This window comes from Aquarana catesbeiana, linkage group LG05 (genome assembly GCF_042186555.1).
Source record: "Aquarana catesbeiana isolate 2022-GZ linkage group LG05, ASM4218655v1, whole genome shotgun sequence".
Lineage (NCBI taxonomy): Eukaryota > Metazoa > Chordata > Amphibia > Anura > Ranidae > Aquarana > Aquarana catesbeiana.
In genome coordinates this window covers 501,415,654-501,439,062 of record NC_133328.1, presented here as the reverse complement: position 1 = coordinate 501,439,062, position 23,409 = coordinate 501,415,654, and the positions used below count along the sequence as shown (strand labels likewise).

The 23,409-nt window shown below is 39.4% G+C and overlaps 1 protein-coding gene across 1 annotated transcript; it reads left to right on the top strand.

The window, feature by feature from the left end:
• The first annotated feature begins 4,377 nt into the window (after positions 1-4,377).
• Positions 4,378-22,755, top strand: PPDPFL (pancreatic progenitor cell differentiation and proliferation factor like). The gene is made up of 5 exons (XM_073631574.1): positions 4,378-4,631; positions 4,935-5,047; positions 6,816-6,884; positions 12,509-12,608; positions 19,780-22,755. Exons 2-5 carry the CDS (start codon positions 4,993-4,995, stop codon positions 19,781-19,783), a joined length of 228 nt encoding a protein of 75 aa, XP_073487675.1. The 5' UTR covers positions 4,378-4,631; positions 4,935-4,992; the 3' UTR covers positions 19,784-22,755.
• The last annotated feature ends 654 nt before the right edge of the window (positions 22,756-23,409 follow it).

The window sequence follows — 23,409 nt, the reverse complement described above, 5'->3', positions numbered from 1 at the left end:
GTTCTACCAAGGACAAGGTGTTACACCAGGGATTGCATCATATCCTCTCCTCTCTCTCTACACCAGGGGTCTCCAAACTAGGGCCCTCCACTTGTTCAGGAACTACAATCCCCATGTCTGTGAATGGCAGAATTTTACAATGCCTCATGGTACGTGTAGTTCCGCAACAGCTGGAGGGCCATAGTTTGGAGATCCCTGCTCTACACTAAAATGAAGCTACACTTCCCATCATGCTTTGGGAATTGCAGTGAATGTGGGAGGGTAGAGTAGGCCTGTACATGTTGATTGTGAACATCATGCCAAGTGAATGGCACTCCTTCCCAGCAGCTATGGGGTTAAGTCTGTATAGTCACCCAGTTCCTTCCCCCCTTCTGCTTTGCTTATACAGAAAGACAATAAACTCTTTATCTCTCCCCTGTGTGTCCTGGTGATTGGCATAGTTAATAATGGTCTCTGAAGTCTGGGCTGTCACAGTGCCTTCTCAATGTCACTAGTTAGATCTGTACCCCCTGCCTGCCTGTGTGACTGCCCAGCATGTGTGGGGTTACATGGTTTGAGGGAACTTGCCAGCTCCAACTGGGCTTGTAATGGGAGTTGGGGGGCACTGCCTCTGTGGGAGGTTCAGATTGGGTATCTCAGACTTGCTGGTCCACCCACTGCAGTGAGCAGGAAGTGCTGGCTGAACTAAACTACAGGAGGAACGTAACAAGACCAATGGAATACAAGGCATAGCAGCCTGTGGTCTTGCAAACAGGAAACTACGGGGAAATAACCCCAACATTTAAAAAAATGCACAGGCTGCTTCTCAAAAACTACAGAGGAAATCAGAATATGGAGTACATATTCTAGATAGGTAGGAAAGCAGCATTAAAACTATGAAAAAATGTTTTTGCCTGGAGTTCTGCTTTAAAGTTTTAAAGTAAACCTGTTTTTTTTTTTTTTTTTACCTTGCATGGGCTTTACGGATTATGCTTTACTTTATTTTCTATCTCTCAATGTAACTACATTAGTCATAGTTATTACTCATTGAAACAATATATTTTCTTATGTGGCTAAATTATAATAACTCAGCAGTCATTTAGGAGGATTGCTAACTTCACTGCAGGAGGTAATGTGTTTGGGGTAGGAAGGTACCATAGTTCTGATGAGGAGTCGGGAACAGGATCATCAGAGAACAGTGCGGAGGCAGGGGAGATGCTTGAGTCTGCAGACACTGTAAGAAGAACTGGAACAGTTAGCATACACACTGTGGTGTAGAGTGGAGTGGTGCAACACAGGGAATGTGGCAAGTATGTTGCAAAATATGCACACAAATAAAAGTGTTTTCAGAAGCAAGGCTAAATGATCCCTACTGGGGCTGAACAGTGATGGCCAATTAGTTGAGAAAAAAGTGGAGTATCAATCTTGGTGGACTGTGTGAAGATAATGAGGTCTGACAATTCCAAAACTGTGTGAATTCCCAAATTGTGTGGCACAGTGGGGTTGATTTACTAAAATTGGAGAGTGCAAAATCTGGTGCAGCTCTGCATGGTAGCCAATTCAGCTTCTAACTTCAGCTGGTTGAATTATGCTTTGACAAAAAATAAATAAACCTGGAACCTGATTGGTTTCAATGCAGAGCTGCACCAGATTTTGCACTTTTCAGTTTTACTAAATCAACTCCCATGTCACTCTAATTTTCTCCAGAATTTGTAGTTACCAAAAACAGTCAAATATAATAAAGCTCAGATCTGTGTTAGATATCCATGGAAAATAACACATGTGACAAAAGCAGCCCAGCTTAAAAAACATTTCATGAAAAACAGAGGTATCGTAACATCCCACTAGCTAGTGTCTGTAAAGCAATCCTGTTGAGACCATGTCACAAATGGCCCTGGTGTAAATAGCTACAGTATATACTATAGCTTGTAGACTCTATAACTTTCACACACACTAAATAATATAAACAGATTTTGTGTTATTTTGTACTAAAAAAATTTGGCTGACTACATTTTAGCCTAAATATATGAAGAAAGATTATATGTTTGCAAAATTGTATAACAGAAAATAAGAAAAAACTTTTCATAAGCAAAAAAAAAAAAAAAAACTGTGGTGATTATAGGAGAAGTATAGCCAAAGCTCGTTTGGCTGTACTTCTCCTATGGATCACAGGAGTGCAATTTGTTTTGCACTCCTGTGATCCATTTTTTAGCAGAGAACGGGCTGAAGTCTGCTCCGTGCTGACTTCACAGAAGTCGGTCCAGGCTCTGCATCATCATAACAATGGAAGTCGGGATCCGCCAGGTCCCTGGACCGACACTCAGGTCAGCCTCTCAGCGAGCTGCTAAGAGCCTGAGCCGGCCGCTCCGCCCCCCTCTACAGCACAGAGCTCCAGTGACCGAGGAGAGGGCAGAGCAGAGAGCCGCTGACTTACAGTCTCCAGTTGTCTGCTCACGGAGCTGTCAGAACCGAGCGATCAGCGGTGCTCGATCGCTCGGTTCTCAGTGCAGAGGCACCGGGGGACAGATGCAGCATCAGATCGATGCTGCATCCACCTAGGTAAGTATTAATCTAGAAAAAAGTACAAACCATACTTCCCTTTTAAATACCACAAAAGAAAGCTCTATTTGTGTGAAAAAATTATATCCATTTAATTTGTGTACAGTGTTGTTTGATAGAGCAATTGCCAGTTAACCACTTCTGGACCGCCCCCATGCAGATATACTGCGGCAGATATCCTGCGCAAAATCACATACCTGTATGTGATTTTGTGCACAGGGTTTGGGCCACGCACGTGCGCTGCTGGCGATTCGCTCCCGCTGTGATTGGACACAGCAGGAGCCAATCAGTGGGTCCGGCAGACACAATGTCCGCCGGTACCCCCTGATCATTCTGAGGAGAGGCAGAACAGCGGTCTGCCTATGTAAACAAGGCAGACCACCATTCTGTCAGAAGGGAAAATGGAGATCTTGTGTTTCTGCTAAGCAGAAACACGGATCTCGGTTTTCCCCTAGTCAAAGCATCCCCCACACTTAGAAAGCCCCTCCTAGGGACCAATTTTAACCCTTTTATTGCACCGGATGTTAACCCCTTCCCTGCCAGTGTAATTTGACAGTGCATTTTTTTTTAGCCCTAATCACTGTATTGGTATCACTGGTCCCCAAAAAGTGTCACTTGGTGTCATATTTGTCCGGCGCAATGTCTCAGTCCCTCAAAGATTGCTGATAGCCGCTATTACTAGTAAAAAAAATAAATAAATGAAAATTCCATTAAAATATCCCATAGTTTGTACACACTATGGGGTTGACTTACTAAAGGCAAATGGACTGTGCACTTTGCAAAGTGCAATTGCACTCTGCAAGTGCAGTTGCTCCAGAGCTTAGTAAATGAGCAGACGCACTGCTGACTTCCATCATCCAATCATGTGCAAGCAAAAATGCTGCTTTTTAATTTCCCTTGCATGTGATTGGGTACTTTTTGCAAAGTGAAGATTTACCTCATTTACTAAGCTCTGGAGCAACTGCACATGGAGCGTCCAACTGCACTTTGCAAAGTGCACATCCTATTTGCTTTTGGTACATCAACCCCTATAACTTTTGCGCAAACCAATCAATATGCACTTATTGGGATTTTTTTTACCAAACATATGTAGCAGAATACATATTGGCCTAAACTGATGAATAAATTAGATTTTTTTACATTTTTTTTATTGGGTATGTTTTAGAGCAGAACGTAAAAAATATGTTTTTTTTTTTCAAAATTGTCGCTCTTTTTTTGTTTATATCTAAAAAAATAAAAACCACAGAAGTTATCAAATACCACCAAAAGAAAGCTCTATTTGTGCAAAAAACAGACATCAATTGTATTTGGGTAAAGCGCTGTACGACCGTGCAATCGTCAGATAAAGCGATGCAATGCTGTATCGCAAAAAATTGTCTGGTCATGAAGGGGGTAAAACCTTCTGGGGCTGAAGTGGTTAAAGTAACGCAGTGCTGAATAGCAAAAAAATGCCCTGGTCATGAAGGGGGTGAAACCTTTCCGGTGGTGAAGGTGAATTGTTTGTTTTGTAGCAATTGTTATCCTGTCTGGACCTCTGGTTCTAATTTGTTTGTCTTTTTAGAACTATTACATGTGTCCTCTGAAAAGCCACATTTCTAAACGAAAAAGTTCATAAACCGTGCAAGTATTTGGCAAACATTACAATTATAAACCTGATTTTGTGTTTCAATGCCAAATGAGATTTTTGTTTGTGTTATTATACATAAGGCATCGTATTGTTCTTTGTCATTAGTTATCTTGATTTAATGTAGCAAATGTTTCCTTTGTGAACACGTCCTGCTCTGTTCTTTGCATTGGGTTACAGCAGATGTCAGAATGAGCTATCTTTTGCACACTGTGTTCTATAAACCCTCCTACAACCTGGCAATATTTATGGGAGCTCAAATGACACATCACTGATTTCTGCAAGCACCCGTTATATAAAGCTTCCCCAAGAAACCGCTGAGAAACAGGCTTTGGAGCAAGACCTAGACCTACCTGCTAGACGGGACAATTCGGAATATTGCTAGCAGACTGTTAAATGCTTAACAGGCTTTTATCTCTTATGGAACATAAATCATATTTAACACTCATCAGAGAGCACAATACAGAAGGTAAAGTACTGACTCATAAATAAATGTATGCATTGTTTAAAAAGTCATCTGCATTTTTTATATCATCCAAATTGCTTCTGTTTCTTGTAGTAAGAATTTGTTGAGCTAATTTGCAAGATATTTTTTGAAAATGCGGTTTAAATGCCTCAAACGGCCCCAAACCATCTGCGCTCCGTACAGCGCATATGGGCCCAGCAATGTCACTTTTCTTTTTGAGTTTCAGATTTGAAAGTGCTGTATGTTCTGACTTGTGCTGTTTTGTAATTAAATATAATTGTCCCTGTACTTTTTTTTGTCTCTCAGGTACAGTTTAGCCTCATTTTGTACTACTCTTGATACTTGTGTTGCCTGAATTGGGACTATGGCATCTGTTCCATCAGCTGGCTGCCTCTTAGCGAAGAATCAGTTTTACAGAGGTAAGCAACTCAAAGATAGATGCTTTTTTAAAGTTTTTCCAAAAGAGAAACTAAAACTTCTGTACACTCTATGCATAATCGTGCTTAGTGTAGAGCGGTAATAGGCTCCATTCAAAGAGCAGTGATATGTGTGTCACCCATTGCAAAGACAATGGGGCTGATTTATTGAAGGTGGAGAGTGCAAAATCTGGTGCAGCTCTGCATAGAAACCAGCTTTCAGTTTTTTAGTCAAAGCTTAAAGGGGTTGTAAACCCTTGTTTTTTGTTTTTTTTTTTTTGTTTTTTTTTTAAATAACAACATGTAATGCCCCATACACATGATCCGACTTTCCGACAACACAACCGTGGAATTTTGTTTGAAGGATGTTGGCTCCAACTTGTCTTGCATACACATGGTCACACAAATATTGGCCAACAATTACGAACGTAGTGACGTACAAGACGTACTACGAGCCGATAAAAAGGAAGTTCAATAGTCATGCACCACCCTTTGGGCTTCTTCTGCTAATGTTGTGTCTGGTGAGCATTGATTCCGAGCATGCGTGGACTTTTGTGCGACGGACTTGTGTACACACGATCGGAAAGTCCGACAGTAAAAATTTGCTGGCAGAACATTTGAGAACCTGCTAGCCAACATTTTGTTGGCGGAAAGTCCGACAAGAAATGTTTGATGGAGCATACACACAGTCGGACTTTCCGCCAACAAGCTCACATCCAACATTTGTTGTCAGAAAATCCGATTGTGTGTACGGGGCATTATACTTACCTCCACTGTGCAGTTCATTTTGCACAGAGTGGCCCTGAACCTCCTCTTTTGGGGTCCCAAGGCGGCGCTGGTGGCTCCTCCCTGCATCGAGTGTCCATGTTGGAGAAATGCTCTCTTTGGTGGACACCCGTGCGGGTGCTCTCCCGAGTCCCGCATCTGTGTCCATTCACATAGAATGCATGACTCGGCCCCGCCCCCGGTCATTGGATTTGATTGACAGCAGCAGGAGCCAATGGCTGCGCTGCTATCAATCTATCCAATCGGGACACGAGACACCAGCTACAGATGGTGTGCTCATTCCTGGACAGAAGATGACAGCATCCAGGTAAGTAAAACGGGGGGGCTGCAGCACTAAAAAAAGGTTTTTCCCCTTAATGCATAGAATGCATTAAGGTAAAAAAACATGAGGGTTTACAACCCCTTTAACTGAACAAGCTGATGCTGAGAAGCTGATTGGCTACCATGCATAGCTGCACCAGATTTTGCACTTTCCCGTTTAAGCAAATCTCCCCCACAGTATCTTCCATCAATATATGGAACAATGGAGGGTGATACTGATTGGTTGCTCTGGGCTACTGCACTGTGGGGTTGATTTCTTAAAGGCAAATAGACTGTGCAGTTGCACTCTGCAAGTGCAGTTGCCCCAGAGCTTAGTACATGAGGTAAAGCAAAGAATACCTAATTGCGTGCAAGGAAAAAAAAAAAAAAAAACAGCATTTTTGCTCATTTACTAAGCTCTGTCTTTAATGAATCAACCCCGTAGTGTTATGCTGCCTTAAAAGTGTCCTGCTATTCTTAACCCACTTCAGACACTGGAGGTGAATTTACTTTCATTGTTCTCCTTGCTAGGCTAGTGTAAGAAAAGGGTTAGAAAGCTGCACTTTTCAAAATGTACAGTCTATTTGTCTTCAGTAAATCAGCCCCTGTGTGTTTTGCTTATAACTGGTTCATCTCTGTTTATTCATTAATATATATGTATTCTTTTTCTTCTATTCTTTTACAGTACGGCTGAATTCCGAGTCTAGTGTGTGTTCTAACAACTCCGACACAGAACCAGAAAAACCTCATGCAGGTATGCTTATTTAACTGGCTTCTTATGATTTGCACTTTTTTTATATCCTTATTACATAACCACCAGATTTTTAGATTTTTTAATTTTTACGTTGTAAATTAATTTCAAACCAATGCTAAAAGTGGCCTAAACAATATCCCTATTTTTTATAAATAATCCATACACATCCATTGCTCAATTGGTCGTTTGTTCTATTTTTCTTTAAATCGTTCTTACTGTGATTTTCTCCCTTCTTGTAACATCCTCCATGAGCTCCCAAACTTCTCCTTTCTCCCTCACTTCCATTTATTTGAAACAAGCAGTATACTTTAGTTGCAGTCATGTGCACTGCTCTACGAACACTACAAATCCCATAGTCCACCACCCCTAGTTTATCTTGGAAGTGAGAAAGAACGCAGCCACCCTATAACAGGAAGTCTGATCATTGTAAGCAAAAAACAGGAATTTGGAGATTTTGAGGTGTCTGAGAGTAATAAAAGGTATTTTTTTGAGTTAAAGAGTTACTAAACCCATAACAGTAAAATCGGTCTGTATATGCAGTAAAGCATGCTTGTTATACTCACTGTAGAACCTAAGGGGTTAATCCTCTGCATTGTGCAAAAAGGCTGTTTGATCCTGTCTTCTCTGATCCTCCCCTTTTTCCACAGTCCCCAATCCATCTACTGATAGTACAGAGCTTTGGGGGCAAGCTGCACATGCTCAGTTTGGTGTGCATTGCTAAAGAGTTTTTTTCTTTTTCTTGGGAGGATGCATGTGATCAGCACAGAGCCAATCAACACTGTCCACACAGAGGGTCAGGGGTCCTGCAGTCTCATAGGACAATCAGGGGAGAATGAAAACTCCTCCTACAAGCTTTAACTAGGCACTGATAGAAGTCACAAGACTGCTCTAAATGCTGATGAGAAAAGGTATTTAGTAGTTTATATTTACTAAAACAATTGCATTTTCATGTTCTGTGTACTGTGGGAAACCAGATATAGTGAATGCAGGGTCCTGGGTTTAGTAACATTTTAAGAATACAGACTTAATCAGAATATACATTTTTAAACCCGAGTTTAGCGTCACTTTAAAGAAAAATAGTACTACAAAGTAAATGGAGGCTAGGGTTCCTAACCTCTCCTGAAAATTCTAATTGCCTGGTCATCATGCTGAGCCTCCGGCTTCAATACTTTATTCATGTATGCAGTTAAGAACTAGCTTTGTGTGTTTCTAAAGCTCAGATCAGGAGCATGTATGCAGATCAAGGTTTGTAGCTTCGCCCTGACTTTCCCAGTCAGTGGGGTTGGTTTATTTAAGGAAGCTTAGGGTATATGGTAAATGGTAAAAACGATGTGCAAGCAAAAGTCTTTTTTCCTTTATCTTTTGCAGATGTTTGGGTATTCAAAGTGAACACAGCTTCACCTTTTTTACTAAACCAAGTGAACATGCTAAATAATAAGCATCTACTCCTTTGGTAAATTGACCCAAGTTAAACAGAAAGTATTGAAACCAAGCAAAAAAGGTAGTCAAAAATGGCAACCCAAAATGTCTTTCAGTACAGGTTACCTTTAAAAACAAAACGTATTGGCTTTGTTCAAACAGGCATTGAATGCAAATGCAATACCTGTGTGAGGCTGTACAAGGCACAGTGGAGTTGATTTACTAAAACTGGAGAGTGCAAAACCTGGTGAAGCTGTGGATGGTAGTCAATCAGCTTCTAACTTCAGCTTGTTTAATTAAGCTTTAACAATAAGCCCCCGTTCACATCGGGGTGATTTGACATGAAAAATTGCATGCCAATTCGCAGGCTATTGCTGGCAACAGCACTGTCCCAAACAGTGCGACACCGACCTTGCAGCATCGCACCGATTTCCAAAAGTAATTCCTGCACTAATTTTGGCGACTTCTGGGACGATTTCAATACACATCTGTGCATGAACCCGCACAGATGTCTTTCAAATCGCCCCCAAACGCCGCATTTAGTGTGAACGTACCATAAAAGCTGGTAGCTGATTGATTTCTATGCACAGGTGCACCAGATTTTGCACTTTCCAGTTTTAGTAAATCAACCCCACTGCAGCTTTCTAACACTTTTCTGACACTAGGCTAGCAAGCAGAACAATGAAAGTAAATTCACTTCCAGTGTCTGAAGTGGGTTACAAATAGTAGGACACTTTTAAGGCAGCCAACACTATGGGGTTGATTTACTAAAGCCAAATAGACTGTGCACTTTGCAAAGTGCAGTTGCACCAGAGCTTAGTAAATGAGGTAAAGATTAATTTTGCTAAGAATACCCAATCACATGCAAGGAAAAAAAAAAACATGATTGGATTATGGAAGTTAGCAGAGCTTCTGTGCATTTACTAAGTCCTGTAGCAACTGCTCTTGCAGATTGCAACTGTACTTTGCAAAGTGCACAGTCTAGTTGCCTACAGTAAATCAACCCCTATGTTCAAAGCAATGCAAATGCTTTAAAAGTGAGAGGTTGGGCAGTGCATGTACGGCTCAGTACTTTTCTGTTTCTAAAGTCAGGGAGAGGAAACAGATGTCAAGATTGTGCAGAATGATTCCTTTTAATGTGTGTGAAAAGAGGATTATCTTTTGATATATATCATACAGCTGCTCATGAAATGAGTATGACACGTATGTGATTGTCATAGCTGACATGTTTTCAGCACAGTTGTGCGGCAATGTGCCCATTTATGGAGCACAAACTATTATACTGGCAGACATTGGGAATGTTGCGAGGGATCCAGCTTGTTGGAAAGTTTTGGCTGTTACTTATTCATCTCTGCTCATAAAGTGATACCGAACTTGAATACTCAGCCTTTCCTGATTATATCAGTAGGCCATGACAAAAATATATCCAATCTATCTAGCTTACTCAATGAAACAAATGGCATTTCTCAGTTACCCACAACAATCTCCAATTAGAATTCATGTTTTAATGATTTTATTTGTTATTATTATTTTTATACAGGATTTATATAGTGCCAACAGTTTGTGCAGCTCTTTACAACATGAAGGCAGACAGTACATTTACAATACAAATCAATACAGGAGGGATCAGAGGGCCCTTCTCATTAGAGCTTACAATCTAGAAGGGAGGGTCAATTGGAACAAAAGGTAATAACTGTGGGGGAAGAACTGATGGAAAAAATGAAAATACAGTTGTTAGTTGTGGGTAGGGTAGGCTTCTCTGAAGAGAAGGGTTTTCAGGGATCATCTAAAAGCTAAAAAAAGTAGGAGATAAGCGGACAGATTGGGGTAGGGCATTCCATAGGATTGGAGAGGCTCTGGAAAAGTCCTGGAGACGAGCAAAGGAGGAGGTGATGAGAGAGCTAGAGAGCAGGGGGACTTGAGAGGAATGAAGAAAACAAGTAGGTTGTTATTTAGAGACTAGGCTAGTGATGTAGCTGGGGGTTAAATTGTGGATGGCTTTGTAAGTAGTTGTTAGTATTTTGAACTGAATTAGTTGGATGAGCGGAAGCCAGTGGATTTAAACCTTATTGGTTGTTTTGGGCTACCATTCTTTGCACGTGACTATTGCTCTTTACACCAATGACTATATAAGCTTCCGTGTATACAATTATTAGCAGTAAGCACAGATGAGCTGTTGGGATTAATATTATTTTTTTAAGACATTTTAGTGACTATAAGGCCCCTTCCACACGGTTGGACCGTGCAGGTCCGCCTGTCAGTTTTGACGGCGGACCTGAACGGGCGCTCCATGTTAGCTTATGGAGTGACAGATGTCAGCGGAGACATGTCTGCTGACATCCGACCCGGTCCTATCCGCTAAAAGCAGACGGATGGCCCTACGTTCAGATCCATCGCTGGCGGATTGGATCGGGTGAGATCTGAAGAAAACGGACATGCTGTCCGTTTTCGTACGATCTCTCCATAGGCGGCAGCGGCACCTGACAAGCCCCTCCCCGCTCAGTGAGAAGAGAGGGACCTGTCATCCGCCGTCTCAGTGGAGATCAATGGAGAGATCTCCCGCTGAGCCGGCGGACCGAGGCGGATTCCGTGGAAGCGGAGTTCGCCTCGTGTGAAAGGGGCCTAATAGTGCTATTGCTTATTGATACAAATGCAAATCAATAAGTCAAATCCTCTCTTTTATAAATGCAATCTCTGTATTGGAAAATCATTTTGTACTGAGAAAATCATACTTATTTAAAACTGCTTTCCAGGTGATTGTTAAAAAAATATCTGATAATGAGTTTTTTTCCATCAAATGAGTTTTACATATACTTAGTAGAAGTATCTCAAATTTTTCTTTATATTATTTCCCTGTAATCCCATGCACATCAGCTCTGTCACTGTCCAATGAAAGGGGAAAGTAAAACATATGTATTTTACATGTGCATGTAGCTGTATACCTGAAGTTCAGCTTTAAAATGAACCTGTACAGATAGAAATATGAAGGCTGCTACTGCAAACTTCTCCTTATAAAATGTTAATTTCTTGACTGCCATGCTTAGGCCAGCCATACACGGTTCGAAGATTCTAACTGTTAATCGGCAAGCTAAATGTACCAAGTTGAATGCTTGATCAACTTGGGTACAACCAGCCTGCTGTATTCTCTTGCAATTATCACTAGCAGCTGCTATAGCTGCTAGCGATAACCACTGTCTTCTCCCAGTGGGGATGCCTTTCCCAACCCCATCTGGAGAAGACAATGGCCCAGCAGGAGGGATTGCCGCATCAACACTGTCTGTGTTGATGGAGGAATTGAGCGAATTTCTATCCTGCAACCCATGGTAAGTAACACCCGCTCTGTGTGCAGGCTACATTTGTTATGGAGCCTACAGGCAGCCTATAGAGGTGGATGCATATGTAGAAACTGCACAGACACAGTTGGACACATCTGCATGTCAAAATTGAACATGCATGCAGGAGTGGGTGTATGGCTTCGAACGTACACTGCCGGCATTCCGATCTGTGCACCTGCTCTTTCATGCATGTCGAATTTTGACATGTGGCTCCGCCCCTGCAGTTGCTGCACCTACATCCAATTCTATAGGCTTCCTGCATGTAGCTCGGGGCAAATGCAGGTACAATAACAAACGCAGCCTGCATGCAGAACAGATGTCAATGCCCATCTTAATGAAGCCTAAAGCTGAGAGCTGCCAAGGCTAACCTTTCCTTGTGTAATGTACTATTCCTAGCTGTCATACTCATTCACTGGCTTAAGCACTTTCTGTGTTACCAACCTGACTTACCTTTAATAACAGCGATGTATAAAGCACAGTAACAAGCTATCAGCAAATATAGTACATGTCGGCATTCTGAGCACTTTAAATTGATAGGTGGTAAATAGTTAGTTCTTTGGGTAGCTATATACTCATTTCTTTTTGATGACTGACATTTTTAAGGAATTACCTTATAAAGCATGGATTGAAAGATACAGCAATGAAAAAGGCAAACCTATATTCATTCATTTCATTTCTAAAACCATACAGTTAATTCATTTTGTTGAAGCTAACTTGTAAGGCAGCTTGTAAGCCAAGGGAATTGAATCATGTAACAGAGCCTGACCTATCCACTGGCATGTCTCCTGAACACAGCCAGACCTAGCCGGAATAAATGTATTCAAATAGAAGCATTGCTTACACTCATCTAGCGTGCTACTTTTATTACAGGCTTGCCAGAAATGGTTGAAAAATGCTGGTGGCTGAAAAACTTTTTTCACTGTGAGCAAGCTCCTATGCCTTCACTAAGAATAAACATATCTAATGAGAGGTGAGAATGAACAGATCATTATTAGAGTTTAGTTGTAAAGTGTGTATTCCTGTTAGGAGCACAATAGGTAAATATGCAGTGCAACCACAATTATCCGTTAAACTCTGCACCTGATTATCTATGTTTCTGCTGTTTGCTGTGTTAATAATGAGTCTATGTGCGATTTGTATCACACATTATCAGAAAATCCATCAGCTATTTACTGATTTATATTATAAGCTTGCTAATAACATTTCTTCTTTATACAACATATTGCAGTGAAAGCATGCAAATCCATTTTACAGTGTTTTTAATTAGAACATTTCTTTGGTAAATTGAGTTTAACTGAAAAGAATATTGATAAAGAAACCTTTCCTGAGAAAAAATATTTAGACTGTCATCGCTGCCATGCTCCAAAATAAGAAGAAATAAGTCCCTGGATCTTAGTGTCCATCAAAACCGGAGATGTTGGTTCGGCTAGATGACTAGACCTTGACAGCTGGAGATGAACTAAAACACCTATTAGGTTTTAACTGCTGTCTGTGCCCCCCATTAGGGAGATTTATCCTCACTAGTTTTCCTGTTTGCCATTATCATCGAAAGTGAGAGTAAAGAAAACCCCAAATCTGGGGTTGTCCCCAGAAAAATACTAGAGAGAAAATTTTCCAATGGGACACTAGTTCCATGTTTGGGGACCCTAAAGACTTCCCTTAATTTGCGGGATTATCTCTCACTTCCTGTTTTGGCTATGGGACAGGAAGTGAAGGTAAATTGTCAAAATGCGACAAAGATGGCAAAATATAAACTGACAAGAGTTAAAACCCTCCCTTACTTTATCCAAAACGAAAAAAAAGTTTTGATTATAGTTCTACTTTAAGAAACCCAAATAAAAGGTCATCTTAAAAGTCCATAAGCATTTATTCTCCTGTGGATGACAATGAGGTAGCAAGGAGATAAAAAGGTAGTCAATGCATTTTGGGGCAAAAAATCCCCCTTCATCAGGGCTCAAATGAAAATGACGATGCATCCACGAAAGACTCTTTAGGCAATCTAAAGACTATTGGGTGGGTGTTGTATGTCAGTCATGATCAATGGTCTGCTTGAAGTGCTGATCACAACTAACATTGAACACCCCCCAAAGAGTCTTTAGATTGGTGTTCTTTAGGAAACATTGTTGTTTTCAACTGAGCCCTGATTAAGGGAGATTGTCAGTAATAAATAACTATGGATTTTTAAGACAACAGTCTGGCACTCATTCTGTGGATTTAAAATGCTGTCACACGGACCTCTTCTTCCCAAAAGGCTAGATGTCCAGCTATTATGCTGGTATTCTGACTTTAATACGTGGATCATTATGCAGATACAAACTTGTTTTAACTTTTCTGTTCTGCCTATTTGATTTCAGATTTGAGGCTTAGAAAATAATTAACCCAGTGACTGATTTACTAAAAGAGTTAGCCTGACCTTTTCACAACAAAAGTACAATATGTTCACTTAGCATAACCTTTTCTCTTTAAACATTCAGTCATGTACAAGGGAAAATCTGGCTTTTTATAAATTTCATGAACTTGATGGTGTGTTCAGATGAACAAAACATTGCTTTATTCAGTTTTTTTTTACTAGGGCATATAGGCATAGTAACTGATTTACTAAAGCTGTCGAAATTGTTTAAACAGTGTAGTCCCTCGCGCTATCAAGTGAATCAAACTGATCTAATAAAAATTGCAGCTAGACCTAAAGTGTATACAGTGCACAAAATTGGTGTAAGATAAAAAATTATCAGCGCAACGTAATAGAATAAATGCATGTTACCTGTGAACAAATTAAAAAATCTCCTATGTAAAATATAATCCTGTGCAAAAATAGAACTCCTGTGCAAATTTATGCAATGAAGTGTACTGTGCAAGATGACAATAAATATTGAAAGATACAAAATAAACTCCTGTGCAAATAATGTAATGTGCAAATAGTTAAAAAAGTTAAACAAACTGTGCAAATAAGCATGAAGTCCCAGAAAGCTCAAATATATAGAACTATATAGTATAATAATAGTCCACTGTGTTTAACCTCTTTGCGCCCGCGCTATAGCCGAAAGACGGCTGCAGCACGGACGCTAATTACCGGGAGGCCGTCCCTGGACGTCCTCCTGTTTACTTCCGCGATGTGCGCTCCCGCGGGCGCGCATCGGGGAAGTTCTGTGCTGGCCGTGTCCTTTGGACACAGCCAGTCACAGATCGCTGAAAACGGCCAATCATAGCGACCGTTTTCAGCGCGATGGGCGGTGCCAATGAGAGATGATCTCATATGTAAACATATGAGATCATCTCTCATCGCTGGCTCTCCCTCCTCACACAGAGACAGCGTGTGAGGAGGGAGAGTGAACCGCTGCAGCGGTAAGTAAAAAAAAAAAAACGAAAAAAAGTGTCCCCACTGCCATCTGTCCCTGCCATCTGTCCCCGCTGTCATGTCCCTGCCATCTGTCCCCACTGTCATGTCCCTGCCATCTGTCCCCACTGTCATCTGTCCCCACTGCCATCTGTCCCCACTGCCATCTGCTCCCAGTGCCACATATAAGTGCCATCTGTCATCAGTGCCACATATTAGTGCCATCTGTCATCAGTGCCACCTGTCATCAGTGCCACGTATAAGTGTCACCAGTCATCAGTGTCACGTGTCATCAGTGCTAAGTATTAGTGCCATCTGTCATCAGTGCCACGTATTAGTGCCATCTGTCAACAGTGCCACGTAATAGTGCCATCTGTCATCAATGCCACGTATCATCAGTGCCACATATTAGTGCCATCTGTCATCAGTGTCACGTGTCATCAGTGCCACATATTAGTGCCATCTGTCAGTGCCACGTATTAGTGCCATCTGTCATCAGTCCCAAGTATTAGTGCCATCTGTCATCAGTGCCACATCAGTGTAATGAAAAGTGAAAACAAAAAAAAACAACTATTAAGACACCACATCCCATATAGTTACTAATGAGGAAGAAAGGGCTTTAAGGCATAGAGCCTTGGGACTTTGAAGGTGTCAATATTCCGGAAGTTTCATCCAGATTGAGATTTGAATTAAAAAAGAAATTTTATTACAATTATTTTAAAAAAAGCCTATAAAAGGCCACATACAGTACACAATTGTCGTTGTATTTTATAAACAATTTTTTGGAAATTTTTGCACTGTATGTGGCCTTTTATGGGCTTTTTTTAAATAATTGTAATAAAATTTATTTTTTAATTCAAATCTCAATCTGGATGAAACTTCCTGAATATTGACACCTTCAAAGTCCCAAGGCTCTATGCCTTAAAGCCCTTTCTTCCTCAGTGCCACATCAGTGTCATCAGGGCCACGTATCAGTGCAATCTGTCATCAGTGCCACATCAGTGTCATTGTCCTGGTGCTCTAGGGCCTTCAAAAGTGTAATAGGTAGTCAACAAGTTAGATGTGTAATTTATGCTCCTAGAACACCTGATGGTGCTCCCTGCATGTTGGGCCTCTCTATGTGGCCAGGCTGTGAAAAAGTCCCACACATGTGATATCGTAATACTCAGGAGAAGTAGCAGAATGTATTTTGGGGTGTTATTTGTGGTATATACATGCCATGTGACAGAAATAACCTATTACAATGACAATTTTGTGGGGGAAAAAAAATCTTAATTTTGCAAAGAATTGTGGGAAAAAATGACAACAACAAAAAGCTCACCATGCCTCTTACTAAATACCTTGGAATGTCTACTTTCAAAAAAGGGGTCATTTGGGGGGTATTTGTACTTTCCTGGCTTGTTCGGGTCGCAAGAAATGAGATAGGCCACCAGTACATTAGGTGTGATCAATTTTTTATGATTTGAAACCATAGTTTGCAGACTCTCTAACTTTCACAAAGACCAAATAATATCCACTAATTTGGGCTATTTTTACCAAAGATATGTAGCAGTATAAATTGTGTCCAAAATTTATGAAGAAAAATTAATAATGTGCAAAATTTTATCACAGAAACTAAGAAAAATGTTTTTTTTTCAAAATTTTCAGTCTTTTTTCATTATATATATAAAAAACGCAGAGTTGATCAAAATACCACCAAAAGAAAGCTCTATTTGTGTGAAAAACAGACATCAATTGTATTTGGGTAAAGCGTCGCACGACCGTGCAATCGTCAGATAAAGCAATGCAATGCTGTATCGCAAAAAATTGCCTGGTCAAAAAAGGACAAAAAATGCATTTGGGTACAGTATTACATGACTGAGTAATTGTCATTCAAAGTGTGACAGGGCTGAAAGCTGAAAATTGGTCTGGGCAAGAGGGGGGTTTAAGTGCCCAGTTGTCAAGTGGTTAAAATAAACCAATAAATAAATAAAGTGCTGAACGTGTCATCAAAGGGTATCTTCAATCGGGGATCTTCATAAACACCACTTAATGCTCTCTGGACTCTTACCTCAATGTATATACTTCATAATGAGGTAAGAGTCCAGAGAGCATTAAGTGGTGTTTATGAAGTTGATGACGCATTCAGCACTTTATTTATTTATTGATTTATTTTAAACACAGTGGACTATTATTATACTATATAGTTCTATATATTTGAGCTTTCTGGGACTTCATGCTTATTTGCACAGTTTGTTTAACTATATTTTAGCTATTTGCACATTACATTATTTGCACAGGAGTTTATTTTGTATCTTGCAATATTTATTGTCATCTTGCACAGTACATTTCATTGTATAAATTTGCACAGGAGTTCTATTGTGCACAGGATTATATTTTACATAGGAGATTTTTTAATTTGTTCACAGGTAACATGCATTTATTCTATTAAGTTGCGCTTATAATTTTTTTATCTTACACCAATTTTGTAGAGATTGTTTATTCACTTTCAATCATCCAATTATTTGCCAGCAAAAGTGCTGTTTTTTTTAATCTCCCTTGCACACGAGTGGGTATTAAAAATGAACACAGCTTCAAGTGGTTGTATACCCATTTTTTTTTTTTACCTACAGGTAAACGTATAATAAGGCTTACCTGTGGGTAAAATGAATATCTCCTAAACCTGGACGGTTTAGGAGATATTAACTTTGCATGTAGCTGCTGACGTCAGTGGCGCATGCGTTGTGAATGCCTGGCTGAAGGCCCAGCAGACACTGCCGGACCTTGCCTGGAAGAAGTCTCCCAGCGCATGCGCGGGAATAATGTCATCGCGGCTCCGGCCACTCACAGCCGCAAACCCTGAAGACACGCCAAGGGCAAAATGTCAGCTCCCTCAGCATGGACCGGCCTGCAATACAGGGACCTTGCTCTAAGGTAAGTATTTCATAATGAGCTAGTATGTGGTGCATACTAGCTCATTGTGCCTTTGTCTCACAGGGTTTTTTTTAACATTTTTTTTTTCTGCGGGTATACAACCGCTTTCAGTTTATGTAAGCGAACATTCATACTGGAAAGTGAACAGCCTTGACTCATTTAGTGAATCAACCTTTTAGTTATATACAAAAAGTATAGTCACCCCTAGGTAAATGACATATTGGGGTTAATTTACTAAAACTGGAGAGTGCAAAATCTGGTGCAGTTCTCCATAGAAACCAATCAGCTTCCATTTTTTTTTTGTCAAAGTTTAATTGAACAAGCTGAAGTTAGAAGCTGATTAGCTATACCATGCACAGCTGCACCAGATTTTACACTCTAGTTTTAGCAAATCGACCCAATGTTGTTGTCTTTTTAAGTGTAAAGTGTAAGTCCATCAATTCAAATTGTATACTTGTATAATATTACATTGTGAACAGTTACATTAAAATGATTGCCACCCTCGAATAGAAAGTGTGTTGAGACTACAAAACACCTCTTCCCCTCTCAATACCATACACTAAGGAGCTGATGTTCTGTAGTCCAAAGAGAGCGCTGAGAACAATGCTAACTAAAAAAAGAAAAAAATAGAAGTTTGTTGGCAGGGTTTAGCAGCAAAATTATGTATACTGTGGAGCTGTTAAAGGATAGCTGTGGGAGTCAAAGAGTCATTTATGTATAAAAGAAAGTATCTTGCGCATCCACAAGATACAAACACCTTATATAAAAGGAAGCTATTTGATTTGAAACAAAGAGTATTTAATACCAGCGGGTCACCACCCCAAAAAAGAAAAAAAAAATGCAAAAGGAACAGCAGTGGGGCCTTTCAAGAGTGACCACCCCAAAAAAGTAAAAAAAAAAAAAGTGAAAAAGGAACAGTAGTAGGGGCTTTCAAGAGTGACCTGCTGGTATTTTTATATTCTCAAACAAGTACACCAAACATTTATATAAAACAATGAAAGCTTTATTATACAAAGTTAAATATTATTAAAAACATGTATAGCATGAATACATCAATGAGCTTGTACAATACAAACAAGGTACTGTTATTAGTGTGTGGATATGATTGCGCATTTAGCGATTACACTACGCTTCTTCAGATTATCGTATTCACTTTTGACAGTTATGCATAATACTCTCTTAATTAAAAACAAAAATAGAAGGGTAACTAAAAGAAGGACCAATCAGATCATCCCAGGCTGTAGAGAGGTGTAGCAGAAGGCCATATTACAGCGAGGGAAAGAAAGTAGGCCAATGTAAAGCAATTTGGTAATAGATTTTTTAAAGCAACCACAGACAGGGGGGTTCTTGTTGTCAAATTTCCAAACTACATATACAGGAGCTCAAGGCTGAAACACTGCCAATCAAAGCCAGTAGATGCCCATTAACGCATATCCTAGAAAGGTAATGACCACGCCAATGCCCTCTTATAGTATGAGGTCCAAAAAAAAAGGAGGGCTTAGACAGCCACATATGTCCTTAATCTCATAGGTCACCCATTTGCAGCCTCTCCAGAGGAGGGTTAAAAGGTGAGAAAAAAATAGAAGTTTGTTGTCAGGGTTTCCATACAGTTTCACTTTCATTTTTAATATAAATAATTAATATGTAGGCTTTTTAGAAATGATATAACACCTTGCAAACCCATACATTTACTGATCACCTTGATCAACAAAGTAACATCATAAAGTTCTGGGTTCCTATAAAGAATTTTATATTATTGCTGCTTTTCATATTTTTTAATGTTCCTGGTTAGAGGGAGGATACCAGTTGTATAAAATCTCCTTTGCTTGCTTGTTTTAGCATAACTAACCACAGTATTGCACCCTAACGGAAGCTCTCTCTTCTTCTTTGGCAGCTGATTACCCTTCTCTCTACACGTGGACTGACAATTCCATGGAAAGAAATGAATTTCAATACAATTTCAGCATTTAATGCTTCCCTTGGTGAAATACATCAAGGAACTGTTACCACCTACCCTATCCGTCCAAAGAAATTCATCTCTGCATTCTGACAAGCTAATTAATTATATTTTCTCACACCTAAATATGCCAACCCGATCCTTTTATTTAAATCACTCTGTGTAATCACACTAAATATTTTATTATTTTTCTGCCTAATCAGACCGAACAACATATCAAATATGCATATCAAAGAGATTCAGATTTTTCATAATCAACCATTTTCCCACCGCTGTAATCAGCACTAAATAATAACAATGCTTTTATGTAAGCTTGAAAACAATTGTACCGGCTTTCAGAATTTGTTTTATGAAATGGTTTCTTTTTTCCACTTTGAGACTTAACATTCTTCATCGTATTATTTACTTTGCTCTTTGTTGTTCACAAGGGAAAATGAGAAAAACATTTTATGTTCTTTAGTTTATTTTCTGGTTTTACAACATTCACTGGATGAGCATAATGTATCCAGTCTTACAGCCAACCCTTGCATTGACATAGATAGCTCAGAGTGGCCATCACTACCTTTATTAGCTAGACAAGCTTCTTTGGTGAACCTGTCTGGTCCTGGTTTCACCTCCTTGCCAGAATCTTAACGTTCTGGCTGACAAAAGGCAATAAAAGGGGGAGGGGGGGTTTAATAAACGGGTACAGACAGAATCTGGTGAAATCTGGAATCAGCTTCCAGGTTTTATTGTCAAAGCCTAATTGAACAAGCTTAAGTTATAAGGCTGATTGGTTACTATGTACAGCTCCATCAGAGTCTATGTGCATCAGTTTTAGTAAATCTACACTAGTGTGTTTCTTGTGGATCCTTTAAAGCAGAGCTTTGCTTCTATAAGTTTACAATGGCTGAGGTTTGACTTAAATTAGTTGTCCAAATATAGCTTAACTTTATCTGCTATTTATACAGCAATGCAAGTTGAAATGAATATTGACATAAACTATATTTAAGAAACATTGACCACTGATCCCCTTTAAATAAATAGACCTCTTTAGGTGCTTGTGGCTAAAGCAATATTAAACCGGAAACCAAGAATGTAATATATTTCAACCTACCATTACTTAAATGGTGTGGCTGTATTCGTTATCTTTTTAGGCTTTTTTCCCTCTGTTTCTACCTGGTAACCTGGCCAGTAACATTTAGATATACTCAAAATTGAAGTGAAACTCTAGCCAACACTTTTTAAACATTCATGAGTTCTTTTTTTTCTTTAGGGATAAAAATGTTACATAAATAAATAAAAGCTGACCATTGTAAGCATTCCTGCGGTAAATGGTTTGTCTCAACCCTCTAAGGTTTTGTTCAGGGCCGGTTAACCTTCACCAACATGATCACATTGGGAGCAGCAGCTGTGTACATGCCGCTGTTGTGCCCCAAATGACAGCTATAAACTACTTGCATGGGGATGCACTGAACAAATGTGCATCCTGGTGTGGGTATACATGGCCTTCACATGGGGCATGGATGCATATGCCCCGTGTGAACTAGGTTATCTGCTACATTTGCATGGCAGCTTGTTCTGTTAAAAAATAAGAGACTTACTGGCTGGATCACTATGTGAAAATAAAGAACACCAGTATGAAAAAAAAAAAAACAAATGCAGCCATCACATCTAAGAATTGATGAGCTGCAATATAATAAGTGTTAAAAAAACAAAAAACGAATGCAGCCATCACCTCTAAGAATTGATTTGCCGCAATATAATAAATGTTTGCTCTTTGCTTTAATGCTGCTTTACCATTAGGCTACCCCTATTATCCAATTAACTATCTGCCCCTCTGATTCTCTCTGCCTGTGCTGTGTCAGTTCCAGGAGAGAGATTGGGAAAACTCAGATACACAGATAGGGGCAGTGATAGGATATCCCGAAGATGCTTTGTACTGAACTCTAAAAATGGCCTGATGTGTTCCGATTAAAATGCCAACAATCAATATGAGTTTGGTCAGTTACGCTAATTTTTCAAGTGTATAAAAGGGGGCTCATTCTTGAAAAATACCTTTATATATAACATGGAGTTTTTTGGTTGAGCTGGACAATAACAAGTTTACAGTGTAAGGGAGGTTTTTAATAAACTTTTGTTAAGTATGTTAGACTTCATATATCTTCAAGTGGCTTGGTTATACTTTTTTACTTTTACATACCATACCACTAAATATTTACAATTTACAATTATCCAAAATCTAAATTTTTCATGTTTAAATGTTTGGCTAACAGTTGCCCTTTGCTTCTAATAAAAACATTTTCTTGTTTGCCTAAATGTAATGTATAATCTGTTATAGCCCTATTACATCCATATTTTTCATGGATACCTTGTTCAATGTCCTTGTTTTATATGTTTTTATGCGTTGTACAAAAATCTAATAAAAGAAAAACATTTTTTACAGATAATTACCAGCATCATCATTATGTTGTAATGTTCTTCTTTTGATAAGTACAGATGGGACAATTACATGTAATGGGACAAATACAAACGTAAAACCACAGCATACACAATTTAGAATGCCATATTGTATTTATTTTGTTTATATGGTAAAAGATTACTATAAAGAATATGTATAGCTTCACCAAAGATTCACCAAAGATTGAAGAAAAAAAAGAAAATTAATTATGTTCCTCTTCATGTCTGGGAGATCCATGTCCAACAGTTTACAGTACTGAAAACACTGTTTGTAATCCAGGATTTATGGAGACAGCAGAGGCTGTGAAAGAACAATTAAAAACAAGAAAATGTCCTGATAAGGGGGCAAGAAGCAGACAATTTTTACTGTTTAAACCTCAGTCACTCCACATTTCTTGTTTACTGCACTCTATCCAGTCACTGTACATTAGCTGTTTATTGGATACTTTTAATTTAATGTAAACTAACCTTTAACTCAAATACTCTGCAAGCCCCATTAAATGCACATAAGCCTTTACTATGCAACCTCTTCTGACTGCTCATTAAACCCTCACTGTGTCATTTTCATGCATTGTATATTAACTCTTCGTTGTCCTCTTCACATTGGTTGGGGGTACAGATAACAAATATCCATTATATTTATACACACACAGACACACACTTTTTTTTATAAAGGGATACATATTTTACTAAACATGAGTTAAAAAAAATATATGGCCACAACAATAATAGTTATTTTGACAATCCAATCTAAGCTTACTTCAAAAACGTCCTTTAATGTTTTGATTTCTGCCTGTCGGCTGGCCCTCTCTTTCCACCATATCCCTGGTATGCTCTGCCGCTTCTCCTCTGCTGTTTACGGTCAAATTCTAAGGACTATGTATCCCATGGTACCTTACAGCCTGCAAGCTGTGATTCCTGTGCTGACTCCGCCTACTGAAACTCCTCCCTTCAGCCCATCTGTAGTTCAGAAGGCAAACTCTGTAAAATGTGTGACACAGCAGTACCTACTAACAGGACATAAGTTTAAAAAACATCAAGATCATCCAAATTAATAGGAGTAGGCTAGAAATAATTGAAATACATTACAGACTCTTAATGCTTCTTCTGCCAACAGTTTGTAGGCTG